This window comes from Mobula birostris, chromosome 21 (genome assembly GCF_030028105.1).
Source record: "Mobula birostris isolate sMobBir1 chromosome 21, sMobBir1.hap1, whole genome shotgun sequence".
Taxonomy (NCBI): domain Eukaryota; kingdom Metazoa; phylum Chordata; class Chondrichthyes; order Myliobatiformes; family Myliobatidae; genus Mobula; species Mobula birostris.
This window is the reverse complement of record NC_092390.1, coordinates 20789720-20815058: the sequence shown is the minus strand read 5'-3', so window position 1 is coordinate 20815058 and position 25339 is coordinate 20789720. Positions and strand designations below refer to the sequence as shown.

The window sequence follows — 25339 nt, the reverse complement described above, 5'->3', positions numbered from 1 at the left end:
GTTGTCGTTCGAGGCTGTGATGGGGACTTTAAGTTGCTCTGGAAGGATGTAGCTTTCTTGAGAAACCCGAGGTCTCCAATTACAGGCTCTTAACTTCACAATATTTAATGTTTTAGGATGGAGAAACAGTGTTGAAATTGTGAGTACTGAAAAGGAAGACTTGCTGAATGGGTAGATAAAACATTTTCGATTTAACAAGCTGGTTCAGTCAATGCAGCCGGTAACATTGCAGAACTATGGCCTGAGGCAGTCAGGGGAAATTATGCGTTGAATAGGAGTCAGTCCTGTCTCCAGCATGAGCATAGGTATGATGGGCTTGAGACAGTTTCTCTCATTGCTCACCTTGTGGAGGTCAGTTATCTCAGTATTACTGCATTCAATACCAAAATCAGATCTCTTTTACTAATTTCTCATAGCACTTACATTTGTCTCATTGCTTATGGTAGAGAAGTTGTACAAATTTCATTGCTGTTGGTGTGGATGTCTGTTTTCTGCACCCTGGTGTTAAGCTCTGTTCTAACTCATTGCTCTCAGTATGAAAACGATTTCTGTTAACATCATTGCTTGGGGAGTCTCATTGCCTAGCAGTAGCTTTGGAGCACCTGTGGCACAGGTTGACTCCCTCTGCTGCGTTGCTCACAATTTTGAACTTAATCTTATAACTCACAGCACTGGGGTCAGTAGAGGTCGTATTTTCATTGCTGTCTGCAATGATCCTAATGGCTCTCAGTATGGAGATTATTTGTCCCTGTCTTATCACACGTAGCACAGAGGTCAAATTGTTCTTTTACTGTTCCCTTGTAAATAAGTTTTCTGAGTGTTGTTGCTTTTCCTGTGGACTTAATTTCTTCCAGATTGTTTTTTCAGTGTCATGTCATTTTCCAGCGTTAGTGTCACATTTCAGCCTCCTTCTATGTCACTTTTCCTTTTGACGTAGAAGAGGTGCTTTGGCCCAATAGAGTCTCTGCTGGCTCTCAGCTATCCCATCATTACTTTCCTCACTTATATCCTTGTAATCCATTCTCTCTCACATTTCCTCTTTCATTATGCTATTGAACACCTACACCAAGATGTAAGTTACAGTGACCAAATAACCTGCCAGCGTGCTCATCATTGGGTGGTGGAATGAAATTGAAATGTCAAACCGTATTCTGCTATGTGAACAAAAGTTGCACTTGAGGGCAATCTTGTTGGAGGAAAGAAAGGTGAAAGTATATTTGTTTAGAGAAAGTGTGACAGAAATTGGCAGCAGAAAATTGGTTGATAGTAACTAAAGTTAATATTCTTGAAGCTGGAGTACAGATTATCTTAGAGTTGAACCCAATTCTAAAGAGCTATACTTCAGCAGGGGTGGTAATCTTAGATATAGATTGTTTGAGACTGAGAGGATATTTTGTCTTTATGCAAGAAATAGGTTTTTCACTATTTTATATAATCCTTTTTTTCCATAGCTCGCCTTTTCCACCAGGCCTTCATTAGTTTTCGGAAGTATGTGATGGAAGTTGATTCCTTGAGTGTGGATTTGCATATTATTCTTAATGATATCTGCTGTGGTGCAGGTAAGTGTTACCAATATTTATGCCTTCAGTACAGAATGTATTTGCAGCTATGGTGCAAGAGACTTCTTTGAACGTAGGCTCAATGGCATTTCTCTGAAATGAAATCTGAACTGAAACAAAAACGTTGGAAATATGCAAACACAAGAGTTAAGATGCTAAAATCTGGTGCAGCACATAAAGGATCTGGAGGAATTCTGTGGCTCAGGTAGCATCTATGGACAGAAATGGAGAGCTGACATTTTGGATCGAGACCTTTCATAAGGATAGAAGAACCTTATTATTGAATTGGAAAGAGATTAACCCTCCCACTACATTTCAATGGTTCTCTCAAATTATGTTGTGTTTAAATTTAGAAAAAATTAGAAGTGCCATTTACGATCCTTCTATTAAATTTGAAAAGATTTGGAGGCCATTTATTCAACACTTCCATATGATGTAATTTAACCCTCTCCAAACCTATTCTATTTCTTTTAAATATATGGAGAGAGGAGTGGAGTTAATGACACTCATGGTCCTATCTGATGTAACACAACAGCCCATGTCTTTTTCTTTAGTTTAGTTGATTAGTATTGTTTAGATTAGTGTTTTTTTTTCAAATTGGGGTATCTTGTTTTTTTTTCTTTTTTCATGACACTTTTGCATTTTTTTTTCTTATATTTGTATTCTGTAAGATTTTGGGAGTTTTAATATCTGTGTGTTAATTGAGTTTATATTTATATATGTTAATTATTAACAATGTAATCCCAATAGCTCTGTATTAATATTCTGTTATGTTCAATGTTTTGATATGAATAAAAAGATTGAAAAAGAAAGGATTGAGAAGAAAGAGTGATACCTAGTGTAAAAATGTGTGGAGGGATGGAGTGGAGCAAGATCAAAGGTGAAAACAGGTGAAGGGGGGAGTTGACAGGCAGCTGAGGGTGGGAATGATCTCCAAAGCTGGGGGGGTGGGGGGTGATAGGTGGAAGTGACAAAATGCTATAGAAGAATGAAGAATCTGGTAGGGGACGACTATCAGTGGAAGGAATATGTGTGATGGGCAGGTGGAGGGGGTAAGGAGACAGGGTGATGGGGTCAGTGGGATCAAGGGGGAGAAAGGAAAGGGACAGAAGGAAGTGGTTGCTGGAAGTTGGAGAAGTCAGTGTTCAGGTATTAGGTCAGAGACTACAAAGGCAGAATGTAAGGTGCTCTTCCTTTAAGCTACAACTGGCCTCAAACTGGCAGTAGAGGAGGCCATGAGAAGGGGAAGTTGAATTAAAATGGATGACCACTCAGAGTTCCTGTCCTGTACAGTGCATGGAGTCAGTCAGGTCTCACTGACTGTCTTATTTCTGAAGAGACTGCGTCAGGAGCACTGGATAGAATAAATAACACCGTAGTATTCACATCTGAAGGACTGCCTCACCTGGAAGGACTGGAAGTGGTGGAGATGGAAGAGATGTAGGGGCAGGTGCATCACTCAGCACAGTTCGGGGATAGGTGCCAGAAGGGGGATTGATGGGAGGGGGGTGGCAATGGGGGGGCAGGTAGGGAGGGATTCCAGTGGATAGGGGAGGGCATAGTGTGCTTGTGGTGCGATCCCATTGGAGATGGCAGAAGTTGCAGAGAATGTATGTTGGGGGTTTGCAGTCTGGTGGGGTGGTAGGTGAGAACTAAGAGAACTAGAGGAATAGTGAGGAGTGAAAAGAGAACAGATGTAGTGGAGACAAAGGAACTGAGAAAAGGGAATTGTATACTTTGCAAGTGACAGGGTGGGAAGAGGTGTACTTGAGGTAACTGTGGGAGTCGATGGGTTTGTAATAGATGTAAATAGATAATCTGCCTCTTAGTGTAGAGACAGATCAAGAAAGGGGAGAGAGAGGTTCCAGAAGTTGAACCAAGTGAATTTGAAAACAGGATGGAAGTTGATAGCGAAGTTAAAAACTGAAGAGTTCTATTTGGCTACTCCAGTGCAGTGGTTACTGTGGTGGAGAATGAGTTGTGGAACGTTGTCACTGTAGGTTTGGAGTATGGATTACTCCATGTGACCAATGAAATGGCAGGTGTAACTAGGGCCCTTGCAAGTCTCCATACTGCATCTCTGGTCCGGAGAAAGTGTGGGAAGTCAAAAGATAGTTGTTCAGGGTAGTACTGACATTCTGGCATATCACAGTGGAACCACAAATGAGGATTTTGAACTGCTAGTTTAGCTTGTAGAAGCTGAGATTAATCTCCATGGGCAAAGAAAGTTGGTAGAGAATTATCATTTGGGTAAATTATACTTCACATTGTCATTCACTGGGAGAACGGTGGTAGAGGGGTTCACTGATAATCTTGGGTCATATTTGTATCAGTAAGGAGGAAATCATAGAGTCATACAGCATGGAAACAAAGCCCATCGACCTGTCCGATGCATGCTGACCAAGATTTCCATCTAACCTAGTCTCCTTTACCCGTGTTTGGCTCATATTCCTCCATACCTTTCCCATCCGTGTACCATATTTTAAACGTTAATGTGTCTGCATCAGCCATTTCCTCTGGCAGCTCATTCCATATACAGACTACCCTCTAGATGAAAAAGTTATCCCTCTGGTTTTTATTAAATTTCTCTTCTCTCTCTCTAAACCTATGTCTTCTAGTTCTTGATTCTCTTGCCTTGGGGAAAAAGCCTGCATTCACCCTATTATACACCTCTGTAAGGTCACACATTCTTCTATGCTTCATTGTATAAAATCTTAGCCTACTCAACCTCTCTCCATAACACAGTTCCTCCATACACCAGTGTGCGATGAACTTCCTTGCTCATGTAAGCTCACAGAGTAAACAGTGATGTCAGAAAAGTCTCCAAACTGGATGGAATCTAGTCCAGGAAACAAGGAATGAAATTGCTGGGGTTTTGAAAATGTTTGTATTTTTGTTAGCCTTGAGTGAGGTACTAGAAGACTGAAGGATAGGTACAGTATTGTTCTGTTGTTCATAAAGAGCATTTGGGAGCAATTGGCCACTGAACCTTGCATTAATAGTGGGGAAAATATTGGACAAAGTTTCTAAGTGAGTACTGTACTTATCTTCATTTAGAAAGGCAGGGACTGTTTAGGGGTGAGTTGGGATAATTTTGTGCAGGGGAATCCTGTGTCACAAATCTGATAGGGATTTTTGAGGAGGTGATTACATCAAAGGCAGGACAATAAATGTGGTGTTTATGGACCAGGTTTATGGAAATGTCCTGCTTGATAGACTGGCACAGAAGGTTAAGCATTAGGGATCTGAGATGATTTTACTAACACGATATAAAATTTTCAATAAGTGATAGAGGTCAGTTGTGGAGTGTAACTAGTGATGTGCTGTAGGGATTGGTGCAGGGACCTTTTCTTGTTTATATGTATGAGGTAGTCTGATTAGTGTGTTTGCTGATGACAGGAAAATTGGTGGAGTTGTAGGCGGAGATGAAGGTTGCCCAAGGGCACAGTGGGACATTGATAACTGAAAATTTGGAAGAGCTGTGCCAGGTGGACTTTAATTCAGACAAATGTGAAGTAATTCATCTTGGAGTTTCAAATACTGGCAGGACATGTGGTGGATTAAAAGACAGGGACATTAGGAGTGTTGATGGACAGAGAGATCTTGTGGTGCAAGTTCATAGCAGATAGGGTGGAGAAGAAGACATTTGGCATGCTTCCCTTTACAGGTAGAGGCACTGAGTGTAAGAGTCGGGGAGTCATGTTGCAGGTGCGCTAGCAGTATTGTGTGTAGTTTCCTCTGAGGACAGATGTAGCAATAGAAAGAAAACAGAAGAGGTTTGACAGGATGCTGCATTGCTTGGTGGTCTTGGTTACAAGGAGAAATTGGATAGGCTGGGTCTGTTTCCATTGGAGCACAGGAGGCTGAGGGTTGATGAGATTATGAGGAGCATAGGTAGAATAGATAATGGAGTCTGCTTGCTAGGGTGGAGGGGCGTAAAACTTAGAGGGTATACATTTCAGATGGGGGGGGGCCGGGATTTAAAGGAGATCTGAAGGGTAAGTATTTCCACAGGAGAGTGGTGGTTAGATGGAAGGTTGATGGGGAAGTGGTAGAGGCAGATGCAATTATAACATTAAGAGGCATTTGGATAGGTACAGGCCTAATACAGGCACATTGGATTAGCATAGTTCGGCATTCTGGGCTGTTGGGCCTATATTTGTGTTGTACATTAGAACTTGGGGATATTGATTTAAGGTTTAAGCAATGATGTAGAAGTGTGTGAGAAAACTTTATTGTGCAGTGGGTGGTAATGACCTGGAGCTCCTGTTTTCTAGAGTTGGGGAAATGAAGACAATGATTGATACCAAAGGAAAATTGTACAGGCATTTGAGGGAAGTAAAGTTTCTAGACCACAGAAAAGAATCAGGGCTAAGTGACTGGATTACTGTACAGAGTAATCGGGGATTCAATGGCCCAAATGGGACCATGCTGTAAAGTCTTTGTGATTTTTGAAAGATCAACCTGAAATGTTAATTCTGTTTTTCCTTCTACAAGTATTGCCTAACGTGTTAAATATTTCCAACAATTTTTGTTCACTCTGGCATCCATCCACCATTGCACTGAGCCCAATCAGCTCTCTTTTCATTGGCTTTGATAGGCTCCGATGCAAGTTCTCTTGTCCTCTCACCCTGCACACTCCTGTTGAATAAGACCTGTGAGGGAGTATACATCCTGTGGTGCATGCCAGAATGAACAAAACCTTATCTCAAGACCAGATGGCAACATCAGAGCAAACACATATGATTCTTTTCTAAGTGGTATAGCATTTTTGTTGTTCTCCTTGCTATTATTTACATGGTGATTTAAAAGGTCCTTCATTAACTACTTCAATACTAGTCCAGGTCCTTGTGGTTTGACTGATTTGGATGGAATGCTATGATATTTATCTTGCAAGCTCGTTTAATGATAAAATTTGCTTGCAGGTCATGTTGATGATCTCTTTCCATATTTCATGAGACATGCCAAACAGATTTTCCCAATGTTGGACTGTATGGAGGATCTGCGTAAAATTAGTGATCTGCGATTACCAGCCAATTGGTAAGATTGTACAGACTTCCCACCTGATATTCTTCTTTCTCAAAAACACAGTGCGGAACCTGGTCTTGGCTAACTAGGTTGGCAACTGGTTGGGGTAGGGCTATAGCCTTTGCTTTCGCACAAAGACTGTGCACTTCAATGGGAGCAATACGCACAAAAAAATGTTAGAGGAACTCAATAGGTGAGGCAGCATCTATGGATGGGAATAAACATTTATTATTAGTCTGTCTGATTTGTTAAATTTCACCAGCATTTTGTGCATATTGCAGAATTCCGTGTGTTCAATGGGAGTCATTGAATGGGGTTACGAGGATCCAGAATTCTGGTGGTCTCCATTTTCATGGCAAGTTTGTCCTACTGCCTGCAGCATCCGGACAGATCTTTCCATCAAGGGCTTCAAGAGTCCACATTCCTGTCTCAACCCAGGTTTTTTTTGAAGGGATTAATAAATACAACCTCTATTATATCAACAAATGCACTCAAAAACTTCTATAGTTGTACTGTGGAGAGCATTCTGACAGGCTGCATCACTGTCTGGTATGGAGGGGCTACTGCACAGGACCAAAAGAAGCTGCGGAATATTGTAAATCTAGTCAGCTCCATCTTGGGCACTAGCCTACAAAGTACCCAGGACATTTTTAGGGAGCAGTGTCTCAGAAAGGCAGCGTCCATTATTAAAGACCCCCAGCACCCAGGGCATGCCCTTTTCTCCCTGTTACCATTAGGTAGGAGATACAGAAGCCTGAAGGCACACACTCAGCGATTCAGGAACAGCTTTTTCCTCTCTGCCATCCGATTCCTAAATGGACATTGAACCCTTGGACACTACCTCACTTTTTAAAAAAATATATAGTATTTCTGTTTTTTTGCACAATTTTCAAGCTATTCAATATACGTATACTGTACAAAGTATACTGAATAGGATTTATTTATTTATTATTATTTTTTCCCTTCTATATTATGTATTGCATTGAACTGCTGCTGCTAAATTAACAAATTTCACGTCACATGCTGGTGATGTAAACCTAATTCTGATTCTGATTTCTGAGTTGAGGTTGGATATCAGTTAAATGTACAACAAAAACCTGAAGATTAATTTGGGTGTAATTTCATTCACAAGGCACAGTTTCATGAAAATGAATCCAAGTTTAGGTTATTAACAGTTGATAAGGATGCCAGTCCCAATTTCACATTTGCAGCAGCTTTTCCTTGCTGAGACTTGTCTTGACAACTGCTATCTCCCGGGTTGAATCAGATTGCTTACAATGAAAAACTTGTTGCTTTCTTGCCTTAGTGTGTTTTTAAATACTGATGTCAAGGAATTTGTAGCAGAATATGATAGGTGATCAGAAGTGAACTTGGTCATTCCGTTCCTTCAGTTGAAGCTTTAAATCAGAATTCACCTGCTGTCGGGTGAATATAAAAAAATTCCACGGTAGTATTTTGAAAAAGAACAAAAGAATTCTTTCTAGGGTCCTCAATCAACATTACTACAAACAGATAATCTGGCAATTATTATACTATTGGTTGGTTACTGTCTTGCCTACAGTACATCAGTTTCATCTGTATTTAAAAACAAAAGCTGAAAATGCTGGAAGCACTCAGCTCATGAGGCAGCTCTGTGGAAAACTTAACATTATATGTCTGAGGCCCCATATTATTGTTGTCTGCCTTACAGTTCCGAAGTACCTGGATGATGCAGAGCACATAGGGACATGCTGAGCTTAGGGGAGGTATTAGAATGTAAATTCTTTCTGTTGTAGTTCTCATTGACTGAAGCGAACTGACTCACAGCCACTTGAGAAATGTTTCTGCTCTTTGCTTGTTGTTTCCAGCTTGTTCCACATAGTTAACATTCAAATATGTTTTTCCTCCAGGTATCCAGAGGCCAGAGCAATTCAGAGAAAAATTATTTTTCATGCTGGGCCGACAAATAGTGGAAAAACACACAAGGCCATCCAGAGCTTCTTAGCAGCCAAATCAGGAGTTTATTGTGGTCCTTTGAAACTGCTTGCACATGAAATCTTTCAAAAGAGCAATGATGCTGTCAGTATGTCTGAAAATTTCAGCAATAAAAATATGAAATACTAGCTATTGTACTATGGTGTCTGTCTAAATGTCTTAAGTGTCATGTGTTTCCAAGCGATTTGCACTTGTAGTTAATTTAATTAATATTTTAGTACTTGGTATTCATGTCTGATATCTAGCCTAAATTAATTTCAACCGGAATAAGTTTAGTATGATCCACACTGCTCCTGGTGAAGGTTCCTGCTTTATATCTGGTACTTCGCCATTGTGAAAATTTTTTGTGGACAGGAGAAGGTGTCCTTAATGTGGATGAAACTAATATGGATACTCACACAAGACAAGTGACTAGGAGATACTGTCTGTGACAGATGTAGCTAGGTTGTCAAAAATGTGCTCTTTGGAGGATGAAAATGAAATGGAAGTTAAAGGAGAAAGTAGGTGCTAAATGTAACTTGAAGATGGGACATGACAATTTGCTAGTTGTGAACTTCTTGTTCTTGACCAGCTGAATAACTAGTCAGGGATAATCGGGGGGATCCTGAAGTCATCAAAAGCAGAAATGCCTCATTCTTAGAACTGTAACAAAAGTATAAAAGGTATTTGAACTGCTTGTGCTTTATTTGAAGGGTGTGCCATGCGACTTGGTGACTGGGGAAGAGCGTACTTTTGCTGATCCAGAAGGGAAACAGTCGAGTCATGTCGCCTGTACCATTGAAATGTGCAGCGTAACAATGCCATGTATGTACACACCTCTTAATCACTTTTGCTTGTACTTCTATAACAGATGAAGTTTTGGAACCAAATTTATTCTGTTAAAGTGCTGTTTTCATTTACTCTTTAGTTTCATTGATAGATTAATATGCAAAAGTCCTTAAAGTAGATGCATCACTAATTTTTGTAAACTAAATATCATATTCTACCATTTAGTTTTTGTTTAGACAAATATAATATTGAATATATCATACCCAGTACGTAGACCTTTCTAACCATACAAGGAACGTCTACTTGCATCCGAATTTTTGTACCAGCTTTCCATGATAAATCTGCTTCATTCAGTTACATTTAATCTTTGTAAGGTGGCAGCTAATTGCACTTAGTTATTTGTAAAAACAGACGTGTGCTTTGCCAGGTGCACAGGCATTATGTTGTTTCTGAAATGCTTCTCCTTCATTAAGCTTCTGCCTGCCTGCTCGAACTCATTGTTAGAATTGGTTTAATATTGTCACATCTACTGATATACAGTGAAAAGCTTGTCTTGCACACTGTTCATACAGATCAGTATCTGTATATCCCACCACTGTCTTTAAGGAGTTTGTACATTCTCCCTGTGATTGTGTGGGTTTCCTTCTGGTGCTTCGGTTTCCTCCCACAGTCTAAAGACATACCGGATAGTAGGTTAATTGGTCATTATAAATTGTTCCATAATTAGGCTACGGTTAAATTTAGGGTTACTGGGCAGCACAGCTCGAAGGGTTGGAAGGGTCTAATCTGCACTGTATCTCAATAAATAAATAAAAAAATAAATTACAGAGGGCATATAAGTAGAAAAGGGCAAAACAATAACAGAATGCAGAATAAAATGCAACAGACACAGAGAAAGTGCAGTGCAGGTAGACAATAAGGTGCAAGATTATAACATTTCTTGTGGTCACGAGCAGAGCAGTAGCCATACCAAGCCATTGTGCATCCAGATAGGATGCTTCTATGGTATATTGATAAAAATTAGTAAGGATCAATGGAAATGTGCCAAATTTCTTAGCCTCCTGAGGAAATAGAGGTGTTGGTGAACTTTCTTGGCCTCAGTGTCTAACACATGTCTAATTAATGTCTCATAATAGACCAGGACAGGCTATTGGTGATGTTCACACCTAGGAACTCGAAGCAGTCAAACCTCTCAAGCTCAACACCGTTGATATAGACAGGCACATGTATGTCATCTCCATTCCTGAAGTCAATGCTCTTTTGCTGACATTGAAGGAAAGGTTATGTGCCTTGTCAATCTTTGATCTGTGAGGTGTTTTGGAACAATTTTTTTACATTTGTTAGAGATACAGCATGGCAACAGGCCCTTCCGGCCCAATGAGCCAGTATCATCCAGTTACACTTGTGATCAATAGACCTGCTAACCCACAAGTCTATGGAATGTGGGAGAAAACTGGAGCACCTGGGGGGAACCCTCATGGTCACAGGGAGAACGTCCAAGCTCCTTACAGACAGTGGCGGAATTAAACCTTGCTAGCTAGCACATAATAGTGTTATGCTAACCCCTATGCTAACAAGCTGCCCCAATTTGTTGTCATAGTTCTATATAAGCATTAATTGTTTCCAGGGTAAAAGGAAGATTGAGCCTCCTGAACTGTAGATGTGAACTGGGGACAGTTTTATAATGAATCTTTTGAGATCTGAGAGTATTAAATGTTTTGTATTGCATTGAACCCTAAATATTTGGGTTGGGAGGAACTAAAAAAGAGCTTAAAATGGTGTGAGTAATTTAATTCAATTATTGGTGTTCTTTCATCATTCTTTCTGAAGGATTAAGTAGTTCTGACCTTTAATTTGGACTTGGATGTGGTGGTATTTAAGATGGCAGTGAGCACACAAGCTGTTCTGTGTGAATTCACTTAGATAGCAGATACACCAAGGGGACTGAAACTTTGAAGTTGCTGGAAAGCATTACTTGGGTAATGGGCTATGAGAACGCTCCATAAGAGAAACAGTGACTAATTAATGGGAACTATGTGGTTGGGCCAGCACAAACATTTTACACACTGTTCAGCTGCTCATTTTACTGCTTGTTCATGTTAGTCCCACATCGGATACTCCTTTTGCCTTGAGAATTAGCTGTGTGGCTCTCATTCCCTCTAGCAATTATTTCAATTACAGGGGAAAGTGATTTTAAACTGGTGGTGGTATTGACTCTATGGTCAGTGCCAGGTTGGTATAATATAGGAGAAGAGTGGCACTGGAGGTGGCAGGAGGATGAGTGCATCCCAACAGGATAAGGAGCGAGCCGGTGAGTGTGGAGGGGCTAGATGTTTGTGGAGCAGATGGAAATGCCATTTGGTATGAGGAGATCCTTGAGTGTACTGTGCAATTTTTTTCTCTGCTATGTTTTACAGATGAAATTGCTGTAATTGATGAAATCCAGATGATCAGAGATCCTTCCAGAGGTTGGGCGTGGACTAGGGCACTATTAGGTAAGTGCTTTGTACTGCAGTACACTTTACCTGCACTTTATGTTTCTACAAAATTGAAGCCATGTGATATTTGGCTAGTGCAGTGGGTATACAGTATGCTATCCTTTGAACCAATGTCTGGATGATGCGATTAATTGATGAATCGACAAGAGGGAATTTACTCTGTGAAACTGCTGTGTCTGGAAGCTATAGTCATAAAAAAGTACAGTACAGAAACAGGCCCTAACCTCTGGTTGTAGTCCCATCCAACTTCAGTGGAAAACGCCTACTTACATTTACCCTATCTCTATCCCTCATAATTTTATATACCTCTATCAAATCTCTCAAAATTTTCTATATTTCAAAGAGTAAAGTCCTAACTTATTCAATCTTTCTTTATAACTCAGGTCATCCAGTCTCAGCAACATCCTTGTAGATTTTCTCTGTACTCTTTCAACCTTATTTGCATCTTTCCTGAAGGTAGGTGACCAAAACTGCACACAGTACTCCAAATTAGGCCTCACAAAGGTCTTATACAACTTCAATATGACATACCATCTCCTGTACTCAATACTTTGAATTATGAAGGCCAATGTGCCAAAAACTTTTTTACAGCCCTATTTATCTGTGCTGCCACTTTAAATGAATTATGGACCTGTATTCCCAGGTCCCTTTGTTCTACCGCACTCCTCGGTGCCCTACGCTGTTCACTGTGTAAGACCTACCCTAGTTGGTCCTGCCAAAGTGCAGCACTTATCTGAGATGTTGCTGAGACTGGATGACCTGAGTTATAAAGAAAGATTGAATAAGTTAGGACTTTACTCTTTGAAACGTAGAAAATTTTGAGAGATTTGATACAGGTATATAAAATTTAGTGGCAGCACTAAATGCCATCTGCCATTTTTTCTAGCTGGTCCACATCCTGCTGCAAGCCATGGTAGTCTTCCTTGCTGTCCCCTATACCCCCCAGTCTTGGTGTCATCCACGAACTTGCTGATCCAGTTAACCACATTGTCATCCAGATTGTTGATATAGATGACAACAACGGATCCAACATGAATGCTGCAGCACTCTGCAAAATCACTGGCCTCCTCCAGTCAGAGAGGCAACCATCTACTACCACCTTCTGGCTTGTCCCACAAAGCCACTGTCTAATCCAATTTACTACTTCCTCTTGAATGCCAAGTGACTGACCCTTCTTGACCAACCTCCCATTCGAAGCTTGTCAAATGCCTTGCTAAAGTCCATGTAGACAACATCCACCGCCTTGCCTTCATCAACTTCCCTGGTAACTTCCTCGAAAAACTATAAGATTGGTTAGACACTACCTACCACGCACAAAGCCATGCTGACTATCCCTAATCAGTCCATGTCTATCCAAATACTCATATATTCTGTCGCTTAGAATACCTTTCAGTAATTTTCCCACTACTGATGTCAGGTTCACTGACCTATAATTTCCTGGCTTATTTTTAGAGACTTTCTTAAACAGCAGAACAAAATTAGCTATCCAGCAATACTCCAGTATCTCACCTATTGCTAAGGATGATTTAAGTATCTCTGGTAGGTTCCCTGCAATTCCTGCACTCGCCTCTCACAGGGTCCGAGTGAACACCTCGTCAGGCCCCGGGGATTTATCCACCCTAATTTGCCTCAAGACAGCAAACACCACTTCTTCTGTAATCTGTATAGGGTCCATGACCTCTTCTACAGACTCTTGTATCCACCTCCTAAGTAAATACAGATGCAAAAAATATCCATTTAAGATCTCTACCCCCACCCCGCCAAATCTCTTTCGGCTCCACGCATAGATTACCATTCTGATCTTCCAGAGGGCCAATATTATCCGTGCAATCATTTTTCTCTTAGCTTTTTTGTAGAATCCCTTAGGATTAGTGTTTGACAAGGGAGTACAGATCAATTTTGTTCTGTATCCAACTGATTCAGAACCTATTTTGGGAATGTTTGAACAGATTTTATATCAAACAATGGTGTTCTACTTATGGAATTAGTATTTACCAGATTCTAATGATTTACTTGCCTGGAGAGCAAATCATATTAGTGAAGGAGCTTCATAGAGTTATTGAAAGCACGCTGTTACAACTAGCACCATAAAGTGAAAACACACCAATCTAGAATGGTGCATTACTTAATTTGAATTGGCCACCTGGGTGTTGATCTTTACATCTCGAAGAAGGTTAATCAATTCTTTACCTTGGATAGATGTCTCTTGGTTGTCTTCAAGCTTTTGACTGTGAGAGGGTTAAAAATGCACAAAACGGCATTAAAAATTTAAAGTGTGTGTTTATCCATTCAAGCCTGCACTGTAACTCAATGTAATAATGGCAAATTGTCCAAATTAGTATCTTTTGATCCCTTAGCCACAAGAACTATCTCTAGCTTGTTGAACTTATTCTAATTTTCCTTATTTGCCTGTTCTGTTCATCTACTGGCTAATTATTATATCCAAATAAGATGTAATTCCCCACATGAACTTCCTGTTGATGATGAGTCAACATGCGAGATTCTTCTGAATTACAAGTTATGTGTACAAGGCATAAACAATGATTGCGTTATTAGATTCCCATTGCCTCACCAAGAGGTCATAGCTGCTGAAACACCTACATTTTGGTAGTTTGTTATGTTCTGCAAATGTATTTGTTTGTTGATGGACAACATACTTGCTGGCCATTAGATTATCAACCTGTCCTTTGTCTCAGGCAACCTCACCCATGCACACTCAGCCTTGTTAGTCCTTTTGGGTTCTGTTAACAGTCCTTTTCAACATTCCATCCTCAATTTTGTTGCCAGCTATATATTCCTAATATGCAGATAGCTTGTATCAGTATTTTTGATAAATTTATTAGCAATTTTATGGCTGCAAGATTTTAGCAATATTCTGTCACAGCCTTCTGATAGGGCAGCGTAGAGCAAACTTTATCCTAGGAGAATTTGTAAAATGAGAATTGTATACTTTATTTATAGTTTTTTATCCTGTCTTCATCTTTTCTAAGTATGTTTGATACTTTCACTGCAGGACTTTGTGCAGAAGAAATCCATATCTGTGGAGAAGCTGCTGCAATTAACTTAGTGATGGAGCTGATGTATGATACAGGAGAAGAGGTAGAGGTGAGTATCTTAAAATTGGGGTGAGGATTGGGTTGAACCTAAGGGAGAGAATGGATTATCTACAACAAGCAATACAATTGCTGATGCAGCACTGCATCTGGACACTGTTATAGCCAACAGCACTGTTGCTTAGAATTTGGCAATTGGACCTTCAAGTCTATTTTGTGGACCTTCCCCCTGCTCTGGATAAGCTATTCCAACCTCTGAAGAGTTAGTTGTCCAGAGGACCTTGCAAAACTATTCTGTAACACATAGATATTGTGAAATTCTCTGCTTGTTCTTGTGAACAATATATGCTCCAAAATCTGACATAGGAGAACTGAAATAAAAGTGGTAGTATAATCAGATATTCTTATCACAATTCAGATGTGCTGTTTTCTGACTCCTTAATCTGATTCAATTATTTAATGCCCATTTATTATTCCTGTCGTGTGGCAATCAGAGCTATACATGGGTCTTGCCTGAAATTGTGACATAACCACTGTACTCTTTATATAATGAAGTATGTCTTTCTCACCACTTTCTATACTGTGCTGCCACCTTCAGGGATTCTTGGACCTGTACAGCATGGTATTCCAATGTTTTAGTTTTCCACATGCTTCCTTTGTTTTCTTCATCCAGCCTTGAACATCCTTTAAGATCCAGAGTTAAGACCATAAAATATAGGAGCTAGTCTGCTCCGTCATTTCATCATGGCTGATCCATTTACCTCTCAGTCCCAATATCTTGGCTTCTTCCTTTTTCCCTGTCGACTGTTTACTCTTCCGTAGATGCTGCCTGGCCTGCTGAGTTCCTCTAGCATTTTGTATGTATTCCTTGGGTTTCCAGCATCTGCAGATTTCCTCATGTTTGGAATGCTTTTAGAGCAAGGTGCCTTCTGCAGTGCCCAAGACTACCTTTCTGTCTTGCTTTCGCAGCTTGGCGATTGCTTATGCCTTTCCTTAAGCTGCACCCCTTAAAAGATGCTGTTGTTACATTCTCTTTACTTCCTCACTTCTGGCTTCCCTCATGCCTGTTCTATCCTCTGTCACCACAGCTGTCATTCCTACCTAATATTTTGTGTCCTGAATTGTCACCTGATTAGAGTAGAACTGTATGTTAGGCTTAAGTGGTATAATTCAATCTGAGCATTTCCACAACCATGTCACCTGTCTGAGGATTGGGGCTGGAGTTTGTATCATGTGATTGTAATGACCTGCTTTGTCACATATTTCATTCAGAATTGTTTTTAATAAATTGATGTGTTAATTAGGTTGAAACTTATGAACGACTGACTCCCTTGACTGTTTTGGACTCTGCTCTGGAGTCTCTTGATAACCTCCGCCCTGGTGACTGCATCGTGTGCTTCAGTAAAACTGACATCTACGCTCTGAGTCGTCAGATTGAGGCCCGAGGACTGGAATGTGCGGTAATCTATGGGAGCCTTCCACCAGGTACTTCATGCTGTGTTATAAATGAGGATCAATGAGAACTTGTTAATGGTAAAGTGAGTCTAATTGATGTAGTGAAGAGTGTTGTTAGAACTGTGGTTAATTCGTATTTGGGACAATGGCTACACTGGTACAAAACTATCAAAGAGAAAGCTAAGATGAACTGAGGTTTCTGGGTCTGGAGGTAAATGTATAGTTTAGCTGACAATGTGGATTTGGTTACAAAGGATATAATTTTCAGTGACTCAGACGTAGAAAATCATGAGCACTATCATAATGGTCTTCAGGAGAGTGGAAATTCAAAAAGAATCTCTCACAAACTCTTTGAAAGATCTTTTCTAATAGTCTCACAACTTGTTCTTTCCTTATAATTAAAATGTTTGCTTTGTGTATTTCTCCAATTCTGTTTAAAAAGTTATGATTGCATCTGGTTCAATGGTCCTTTCAGGTGCTGGGTTCCAGATTATAGCTCTGTAAAACATTTCCTTAAGTATCCTGTGTCCTTTTCCCAATTATTCTTTGGCTGCCAGACTTCCCAGCATTGCAAACAGTCAATTGCTTTGTGATTTTGAATTCCTGACAACTGGCAGCTTTATAAAGGAGAAACTCACCTGTATCAGCACCTCTTCAAGGAATTGCTTGCATAGAAACTGGCCAAAAGAATGACAGATGTGGTAAATAAATTATAATGCAGAGAAATGTGACTGGGGAAAAGAGAGAAGATAGATCAGCCATGATAAAATGGTGAAGAAAACTAGATGGGCCAAATGGCCTATTTCTGCTACTGTATCTTATGATCTTGTGGAGATCTTGTAGAAGTATACAAAATGAAGGATCTGGATAGTGGGAGGTGGAGGTGTTGAGGACTAGAGGTCATGGGTATAAAATAGGGGGTAAAGAAGAGATAATAATGTGATGAAAACCTTTTTTTTCTAAGGCTCAGTTGGAATCTGAAATGCAGCTGAAGTGATTGTGCTATCTTGATGGTTGACATGGATGCGTTGGGCTGGAAGGTCTGCTTCTGTGCTATGTGATTGAGTGCCACATGTAATGACATTAATCCTTGAAGTTACTCCTGTCTTAAATGCACAGGCATTTGGAGAATTATTTATGCTCAATTTTTAAAGTTTTAGTCTCCTGTTTATTCAGACTTGTGTATGTTCACAGTGAACTTATAGGCTGCTAGTTTAAAACCAACTTTCAGGACACACTGAGCTTGAGAGGCAAAGGATTTATAACAGTTCTTGAACGCACTTGTGTTTTTCTGTTCGGATTTTATTATGTGCCTAAATTTGCTAAGGATTTCTTGTTGGGTGGGGAGGGGGTCAGTAAGTCATTTGACCAATCACCAGTCAGTGAGATGCTGGCCTCTTTTATACCCACAAGTACTTTCTCTGATCCAGGCTTAGACACAGATTGAATGTGGAGCTGGGAGGAGTGGGGAATTTAAACAAAATCTAGGTGATAAGTTTTTCCACACAAGAGGCTGGTGATTCTTTGGAGCAAGCAGCCAATGGAGTTGATCGAGGCAGATATAATTATGGGAATTAAAAGATATTTGAACAGGTACGGACAGCAGTAGAGGGGTACAAGTCTAATGTGGGCAAATCGGATTTGTGTAAATAGACATCAGTCTTCATGGACAAAGTGGGCCAGTAGAGTTTGCTTCTGACCATTATGATTTGGTGATTCTCACAGTTCTGTCACTGGCTGGACAATGGTTTTGCTGATTTCCAACCCTACTCCTGCAACCCCCCCCCCACCCCCCTCAGCTGGTCCTCATACTCAAAGGCATTGGTGCTTGCTTGAACACTGATTTTCCCTACCCCCAGTGGTTCTGTTTCTTTTTTTCTTTTTCAATATTTTTATTAATTTCTTACATAAGAAATACAGAAATAAGAGTACAGAGTACAGTAGGATATATAATATACATCGATTACAATATATTGAAATCACAGATAAAGTATAATTACCCCATATCCATATAAATTAAATTTAAACATAATATTGAAAAGAGATAATTTTATTTTACAAAAAAAAATCTAAACCCACTACCAGAAAAAAACCAGCTGTTAGGTTAAAAAAAAAAGGAAAAAATCCTTAACGTATAGTAAAACATATTGTTAGCCAACATCTGTGCTTAATAGCAAATCAAAGATTTTGAAAATAATTCAAAAAAAGGTCCCCACAATGTTAAAAAAATTCTTGTCTAGGTTCAGAAATTGAACAGCGAATCTTTTCTAAATGTAAGCAAGACATAACATCATGTAACCAATGAGTATCTATAGGTGGAGTAGCATCCTTCCACTTAAGCAACAATGCCCTCCTGGCTATAAGAGAAATAAAGGCCAAAATATGCAGATCATGTATTTCCAAAATAATATCATTTCCTCCAACAATACCAAATAAGGCAGTCAAAGGATTAGGTTTAAAATTTACTTTAAAAAGCACTGAAAAAGTTTGAAATACTTCCTTCCAATATTTTTCAAGACTCGGGCAAGTCCAAAACACATGGATTAGTGAAACTTCTCCATTATTACATCTATCACAATAGGGAGTTCTGTTTCATGATATAGTGCTGTTTCATGACGCTCCCATAGAGACTGCCTCATGCTGGAGTAACATTTCCCTGAAATCTCCAGTAGGTCTGTGCTTTCCCCAAGTACCCATAGGTCCTGACTTTGGTCATTATGCTGTGCCCTGAACTTCCATGGTTGTGGTTTCACAAGTGAATAATTCACATCGTGGAAAAGTAATGCTGGAAAGATCAATGAAGGAGAGCCTTGCATTGATATATAAAAGATCATTCAGTCTATTTGCACGTGGTGAGAGCAGTAACCGAAGTGATGAATTCTCCAACTAAAACAGCTATGTGACTTGATTTGTGCAGGATCAGTTAACCTGCCTACTGCAAAAGTTCCCCAGCTTGTGAATTATTTGGTTTTGTATATTTACTGTGGGGAAGGACGTTCATGTTGGGGATTTAACTGAAAACCAATTTTTGGTAACAGTGCATTTCCCTTGTCTTCCAGCTTGAGGTCTTATACCATGCAGCATAAATGAATTGATTCAATGCAGTAACAAAAAGGAAGGACAGATGTGGATTGCAGGATCATACTCCTGCTTGCCAGCAACGTGCAATGGCTCTTCCTCCTATGCTTGACCGTATAACATTCTGGCAATGTTGTTCTTTATCTGTTGTGTTGACTGTCTCAGAGAGCATGCTAAGAGCCAACCTCCACTGGTGCAATGCAGAGTGAGGGGTCTCTGATTTCTCAGTCACTGAGTTTGCTATCGATACTGGGAAGAATCCAGTGGTAGATGCTAGTATTACATTATTATTTCACTTTTTGTATGACTTTACTTTTTCCAAACCTTGTTTTCTTTATACTTTTTTTTTCCTGTGTAAGCATGAACAGAGAGGAAGTGAGTAAGTCACTGTAAACCATGGCACATTGAGCAGCTGGGCCACTGATGACTGTGGATGAAGAGATTGTACAGCATGTATGTAATTGTAATCATAGAGCACTACACTCAGAAACAGGCCCTTCTGACCATCTACTCCATTATGAACTATTCTCATCCACTCACACCTAGACCAGAGGTCTCCATATCCCTTCTATCCAAATTTAAATGTTGAAATTGAATTCACACCCACCACTTCTGTGGCAGCATGTTCTATACTTGCACCATTCTATGAGTGAAGGAGTTCCCTTTCATAGTTCCCTTAAATGTTTCACCTTTCACCCTTAACCTCCAGTTCTAGTCTCACCCAACTTCAGTGGAAAAAGCTTGCTTACGCATTTACCCTATCTATTCCTCTCAATTTTCTATAACTCCATCCCATCTCCCCTCATTTTCCAACACTTCAGGGAATAAAGACCTAACTTATTCAACCTTTCCCTATAACTCACACCCTCAAGTCCTGGCAACGTTCTTGTAAATTTTCTCTGTATTCTTTCAACCTTACATTTTCCCCGTAGGTAGGTGACCAGAATTGCACACAATACTACAAATTTGGCCTTACCAATGTCTTATGCAACTTTGATGTAGCATCCCAACTCCTGTACTCAGTACTTAGATTTATGAAGGCCATTGTACCAAAAGCACTCTTTATGACCCTATCTACCTTCACTTTCAAGGAATTATGGATCTGTATTCCCAGATCTCTCTGCTCTACCACATTCTTCAGTGCCCTACCGTTCACTATGTAAGTCCTATCCTGGTTTGCCCTCCCAAAGTGTAACATGTTGTACTTGTGTGCATTTAATTCCTTGTGCTATTTTTCAGCACATTTTCCAGCTAGTCCAGATCCTGCAGTGCAGCTTTGATTGCCTTCCTTGCTGTCCACTCGCTGTTATCTGCAAATTTGCTGATCCAGTTTGCCACATCATCATCCAGATCGTTGATATAAATAACAAGCAAAAATGGACCCAGCACTGATCTCTGTGGCACATTCTTAGTCACAGGCTTCTAGCCAGAGAGTCAAACATCTGCTATCACTGTCTGGCTTCTCCCATGAAGCCAATGTCAAATCCAGTTTACTACCTCATCTTGAATGCCAAGTGACTGAACTTTCTTGACTAGCCTCCCATGTGGAACTTTGTCAAAGACCTTGCTAAATTCCATGTAGACAATGTCCACTGCCTTTCCTTCATTAACTTTTCTGATAATCCAATTGAAAAACTATTTAAATGGTTTAAGCACGATCTCCCATACACAAAGTCATGTTGACTTATCCCTGATCAAGTCCTGTCTGTCCTAATGCTTAAATATCCGGCCCTTTAGAAAACCTTTCACTAATTTATCCACTACTGACTTCAGGCTCACCAGCCTATAATTTCTTCGCTTATTCTTAGAGCCTTTTTAAACATTAGATAGTACAACGGAACAATGATAAACCCCACTTTTTAAATCTCGCACTCACCACTAGCAGTGACTTGCACGATCTCAAGCCTGCTGAATGTGATGCAGAAGGTGTTGGTAGAGGCATAATTTTGCCATTGGATGTCAGTGATTTGTGGTATCCCCTGAGGATCAGAACTACAGCCCTTGCAATTTATGAAGTACATAATGCATTGTTGTGTTGTGATCTGATTTACTGATTTTTGTCTTTATCATTACCATAGGAACAAAGTTGGCTCAAGCAAAGAAATTTAATGATCCAGATGATCCCTGTAAGATCATGGTTGCTACTGATGCCATTGGAATGGGCTTGAACTTGTGAGTATACCATTGATTTGTAAACGTTTACTCTCGTATCATGAGTGTACAGCTCACAGATTTTTAAAAACTGTTTTCTCCTCTTATAATGTTCAAAGTAAATATATTAACAAAGTATATATATGTCACCATATACAACCCTGAATTCATTTTCCTGCGGATATACTTAATAAATCTGTAATAGAATAATAACCATAATGGAATCAATGAAAGTCCGCACCAACTTGGGTGTTCGACCAGTGTGCAAGGGACAACAAATTGTACAAATACAAAAGAAAGAAATAATGAATAAATAAGCAATAAGTATCAAAAACATAAGGTGAAGAGTCCTTGAAAGTGGGTCCATAGCTTCTGGGAACATTTCAATGATGAGGTAAGTGAAGTTGAGTGAAGTTATCCCCTTTGGTCCAACAGCCTGACAGTTGAGGGGTAATAACTGTTCTTGAACCTGGTGGTGTGAGTCCTAAGGCTCCTTTACCACCTTGATGACTGCAGTGAAAAGCCCTGGGTGATGGGGGTGCTTGATGATGGATGATGTTTTCCTGCGACAACATTCTGTTTAGATGTCAATGGTACGAGGGGTTTATACGTGATAGACTGAGCTGTATCCCTGTATCCACTACTTTTTGTAGGATTTTCTGCTCAAGAACATCGTTGCTTCCATATCAGGCTTTGATGCAGCCAATCAATATACTCTCCATCACACCTCTATAGAAGCTTACTGTAGTGGCTCATGAGTCATGTTACAAGTGTCAACAGTGAGCATCTGTAGACTCTTGCATTGTGGAGCTGACCACACCGTTGTCAACAGTAAAAGGCAGGGAAGCTATCTGTGTAGATGGGCACACTTTTAACTGTGCAGAAGGCACCCTGTGCAGTGAATTGCCTCTTCACTGTGGGTCACCAAAAAAGGAAAAAAAATTGTGATCTGTACCTTAGAACTAGAGCCATAGTCAACAGTGTGGAAGCAGGCCCTTCAGCTGAACTGCTCTGTGCCAACCAAGACTCCCATCTAGGTTAGCCCCATTTGCTCACGCCTGGCCCATATCTCAAAACATTTCCTTTCCATGTACCAGTCAAAGTGCCTTTTAAGTGTCATTAATATATTGTCTCAAGCACTTTCTCTGGCAGTTCATTCCATATACTGACCACCCGCTGGATGAAAATGTTGCCCCTCTGATTCCTATTAAACCTTTCTAAACATATGGCCTCTAATTCTTGATTCCCTAACCCTTAGGTAAATAGAATTGAGAGGAGCATAGATAAGCTGAGGTCTGCACTACCCTGTCTATGCACCTCATGATTCTATACACACTTTCATTCTCCAACAGTCCAATGTGTAAAGTCCTAACTTGCTCAAATTCTCACCCTGTCTCAGTCCCTTGAGTTCTGGTATCAGTTCTGGAATCTTCTTCTCTGCCCTCATAGTGCGAAACAAATTAATACCACCTCCAGGCAGGTTGAGTAGTGATTAACAAGTCTTCAGCGTTTTCTAGTAACTGATACCACTAATTTTTGATGTCTACAATATCATTATCATTCCCTCATCTCTGCACTGATTCATTTTTTTTCCGCAACTTAAAAAATACATGTTTTGTATATAGTTCTGATCGCCATATTAGAGGGGGATGTGGTAGCAAAAGATTACAGAAGAGATTCAGCACAATGGAATGGAGGGCTGTAGTTATAAAGGGAAATTGGATAGGCTGGGTTTATTCTCAATGGAATGTTGGAGACTGAGGGGTGTCTTTATGGAGATTTGTAAAATGAGATGCAGATGAGATGGTTAAAATATTTTTCACAGGCATGGTGGTGTAGAACTTGGAGGGTGCTGGTTTCCGGTGGAAGGGGAAAATTTTAAAGAAGTAAGGGGTAAGTTTTTTCCGCACAGAGGATGATGAATTTTGAATTTGCTTTCAGAGAAAATGATAAAATGATAGAGACAAATATGTATTAAACACTTTCAAGCCATTTGGATAGGAAGTGTGCTGGCCCTAATACAAGCAGATGGGATTAGTGTAGATGGGTATCATGTTTGGTGTGGAAATGGTGAGCTGTAAAGGCCTGTTTCTGTGCTGCATAATTCTATTATTTCCAACTTCTAATTTGGAAAAAAAATCATCAAAATGTTAACTTGTTTCTTCACAGATGCTGACTAAACTCCTGAGTATTTCCAGCATTTTTTGCTTTTCTTCCAAGCTTCCAACTGCAAGTTTTTTCTTTTTGATAATTTTACAACACAACAACCATTGTCTCTTGTGCAGGAGTATAAAACGGATTATTTTCAATTCCCTCATGAAGCCAATTATAAATGAAAAGGGAGAGAAGGAGATGGACAGGATAACCACCTCCCAGGCTTTGCAGATTGCTGGAAGAGCTGGCAGGTTTTCCACAGTGTTTAAAGAGGGAGAAGTTACCACAATGAATCGCGATGACCTTCCTGTGCTAAAAGAGATTCTGAATCGGCCTGTTGATTCCATTGAGGTGATCATTTTATTTAACTTGAAAACTAGGGAAGGGCAATGTGGAAGGAGGAAGGGGAGACAGGTAGACACGGAGTTCTTTTACATTGAAGGCCCTCAGAAAGAATGAGAGAAAGGTTGCGGTGATGTTAAAGACAGGATTGATATCGGAAGAACATACAGTTGCAAGGAAAAGTTTTTGAATCCTTTGTAATTACCTGGTTTTCTACATTAATTACTCATAAAATGTGGTCTGATCTTCATCTAAGTCACAATAATGGACAAACAGAATCTGCCTAAACTAATTACACACAAACAATTGTACTACTTGTCAATACTGAGTACACCATTTAAACAATCACAGTCTAGGTTCTGGGGTAATGCCTTCTACAAAAGCTATTTGGATTCAGGTATTCCAACCAATGAGATGAGATTGGAGGTGTGGGTTGTAGAGGTGCCCTGCTCTATAAAAAAGACCCACAAAGTCAGGTTACAGATAGAGCCTGCTCTTCTCAAGAAAGCAACACACAAAAAATATGGAGGAACTCAGCAGGACCTGATGAAGGGCCTCCGCCTGAAACGTTGACTGTACTTCTTCCATAGTTGTTGTCTGGTCTGCTGAGTTCCTCCAGTATTTTGTGTCTGTTGCTTGGATTTTCAGCATCTGCAGAGTCTCTCTCTTGTTTGTGGATGGTCTTCTCAAGAAAGATCTGTTTATGTGCACCATGCCTTGATCAAAGCAATTTTCAGAGGACCTTAGAAGAAGAATTGTAGAGATGCATGAAACTGGAAAAGGCTGCAAAAGCACTTCTAAAGACCTGGGTGCTCATCAGTCCACAGTAAGAGAAATTGTCTACAAATGGAGGAAACTCAGTACTGTTGCTACTCTCCCTTGGAGTGGGCGTCCTGCAAAGATCACACTAAAAGCACAACGTGCAATGCTGAAGGAGGTGTAAAAGAACCCAAGGGTTACAGCAAAAGACCTGTGGAAATCTCTAGAAATTGCGGAGTCTCTGTACATGGTCCACTATAAGAAAAACACTGAACAAGAATAGTGCTCATGGAAGGACACCACAGAGGAAACCACTGCTCTCCAAAAAAAAAACAGTGCTGCATGTTTCAAGTTTGCAGAAGACCACCTGGATGTTCTACAGTGTTTCTGGGACAATGGTCTGTGGACACATGAGACAAAAGTTGAACTTCTTGGCAGAAATACACAATGCTATGTTTGGAGGAAAATGGCACTGCACACCAACACCAAAATTTCATCCCAACCATGAAACAAGGTGGAA

The 25339-nt window shown here is 40.0% G+C and overlaps 1 protein-coding gene across 2 annotated transcripts in view; it reads left to right on the top strand.

Moving 5' to 3' along the window:
- Nucleotides 1–25339, top strand: part of supv3l1 (SUV3-like helicase) — a 40800-nt gene that overhangs the window by 3944 nt on the left and 11517 nt on the right. For both annotated transcript variants that reach the window (XM_072239134.1, XM_072239135.1), the window contains exons 3-11: nt 1452–1559; nt 6485–6599; nt 8477–8645; nt 9254–9365; nt 11747–11824; nt 14841–14932; nt 16185–16365; nt 21492–21585; nt 23850–24069. In XM_072239134.1, the coding sequence (XP_072095235.1) occupies nt 1452–1559; nt 6485–6599; nt 8477–8645; nt 9254–9365; nt 11747–11824; nt 14841–14932; nt 16185–16365; nt 21492–21585; nt 23850–24069 (1169 nt within the window). The remainder of the gene's footprint in view (nt 1–1451; nt 1560–6484; nt 6600–8476; nt 8646–9253; nt 9366–11746; nt 11825–14840; nt 14933–16184; nt 16366–21491; nt 21586–23849; nt 24070–25339) is intronic.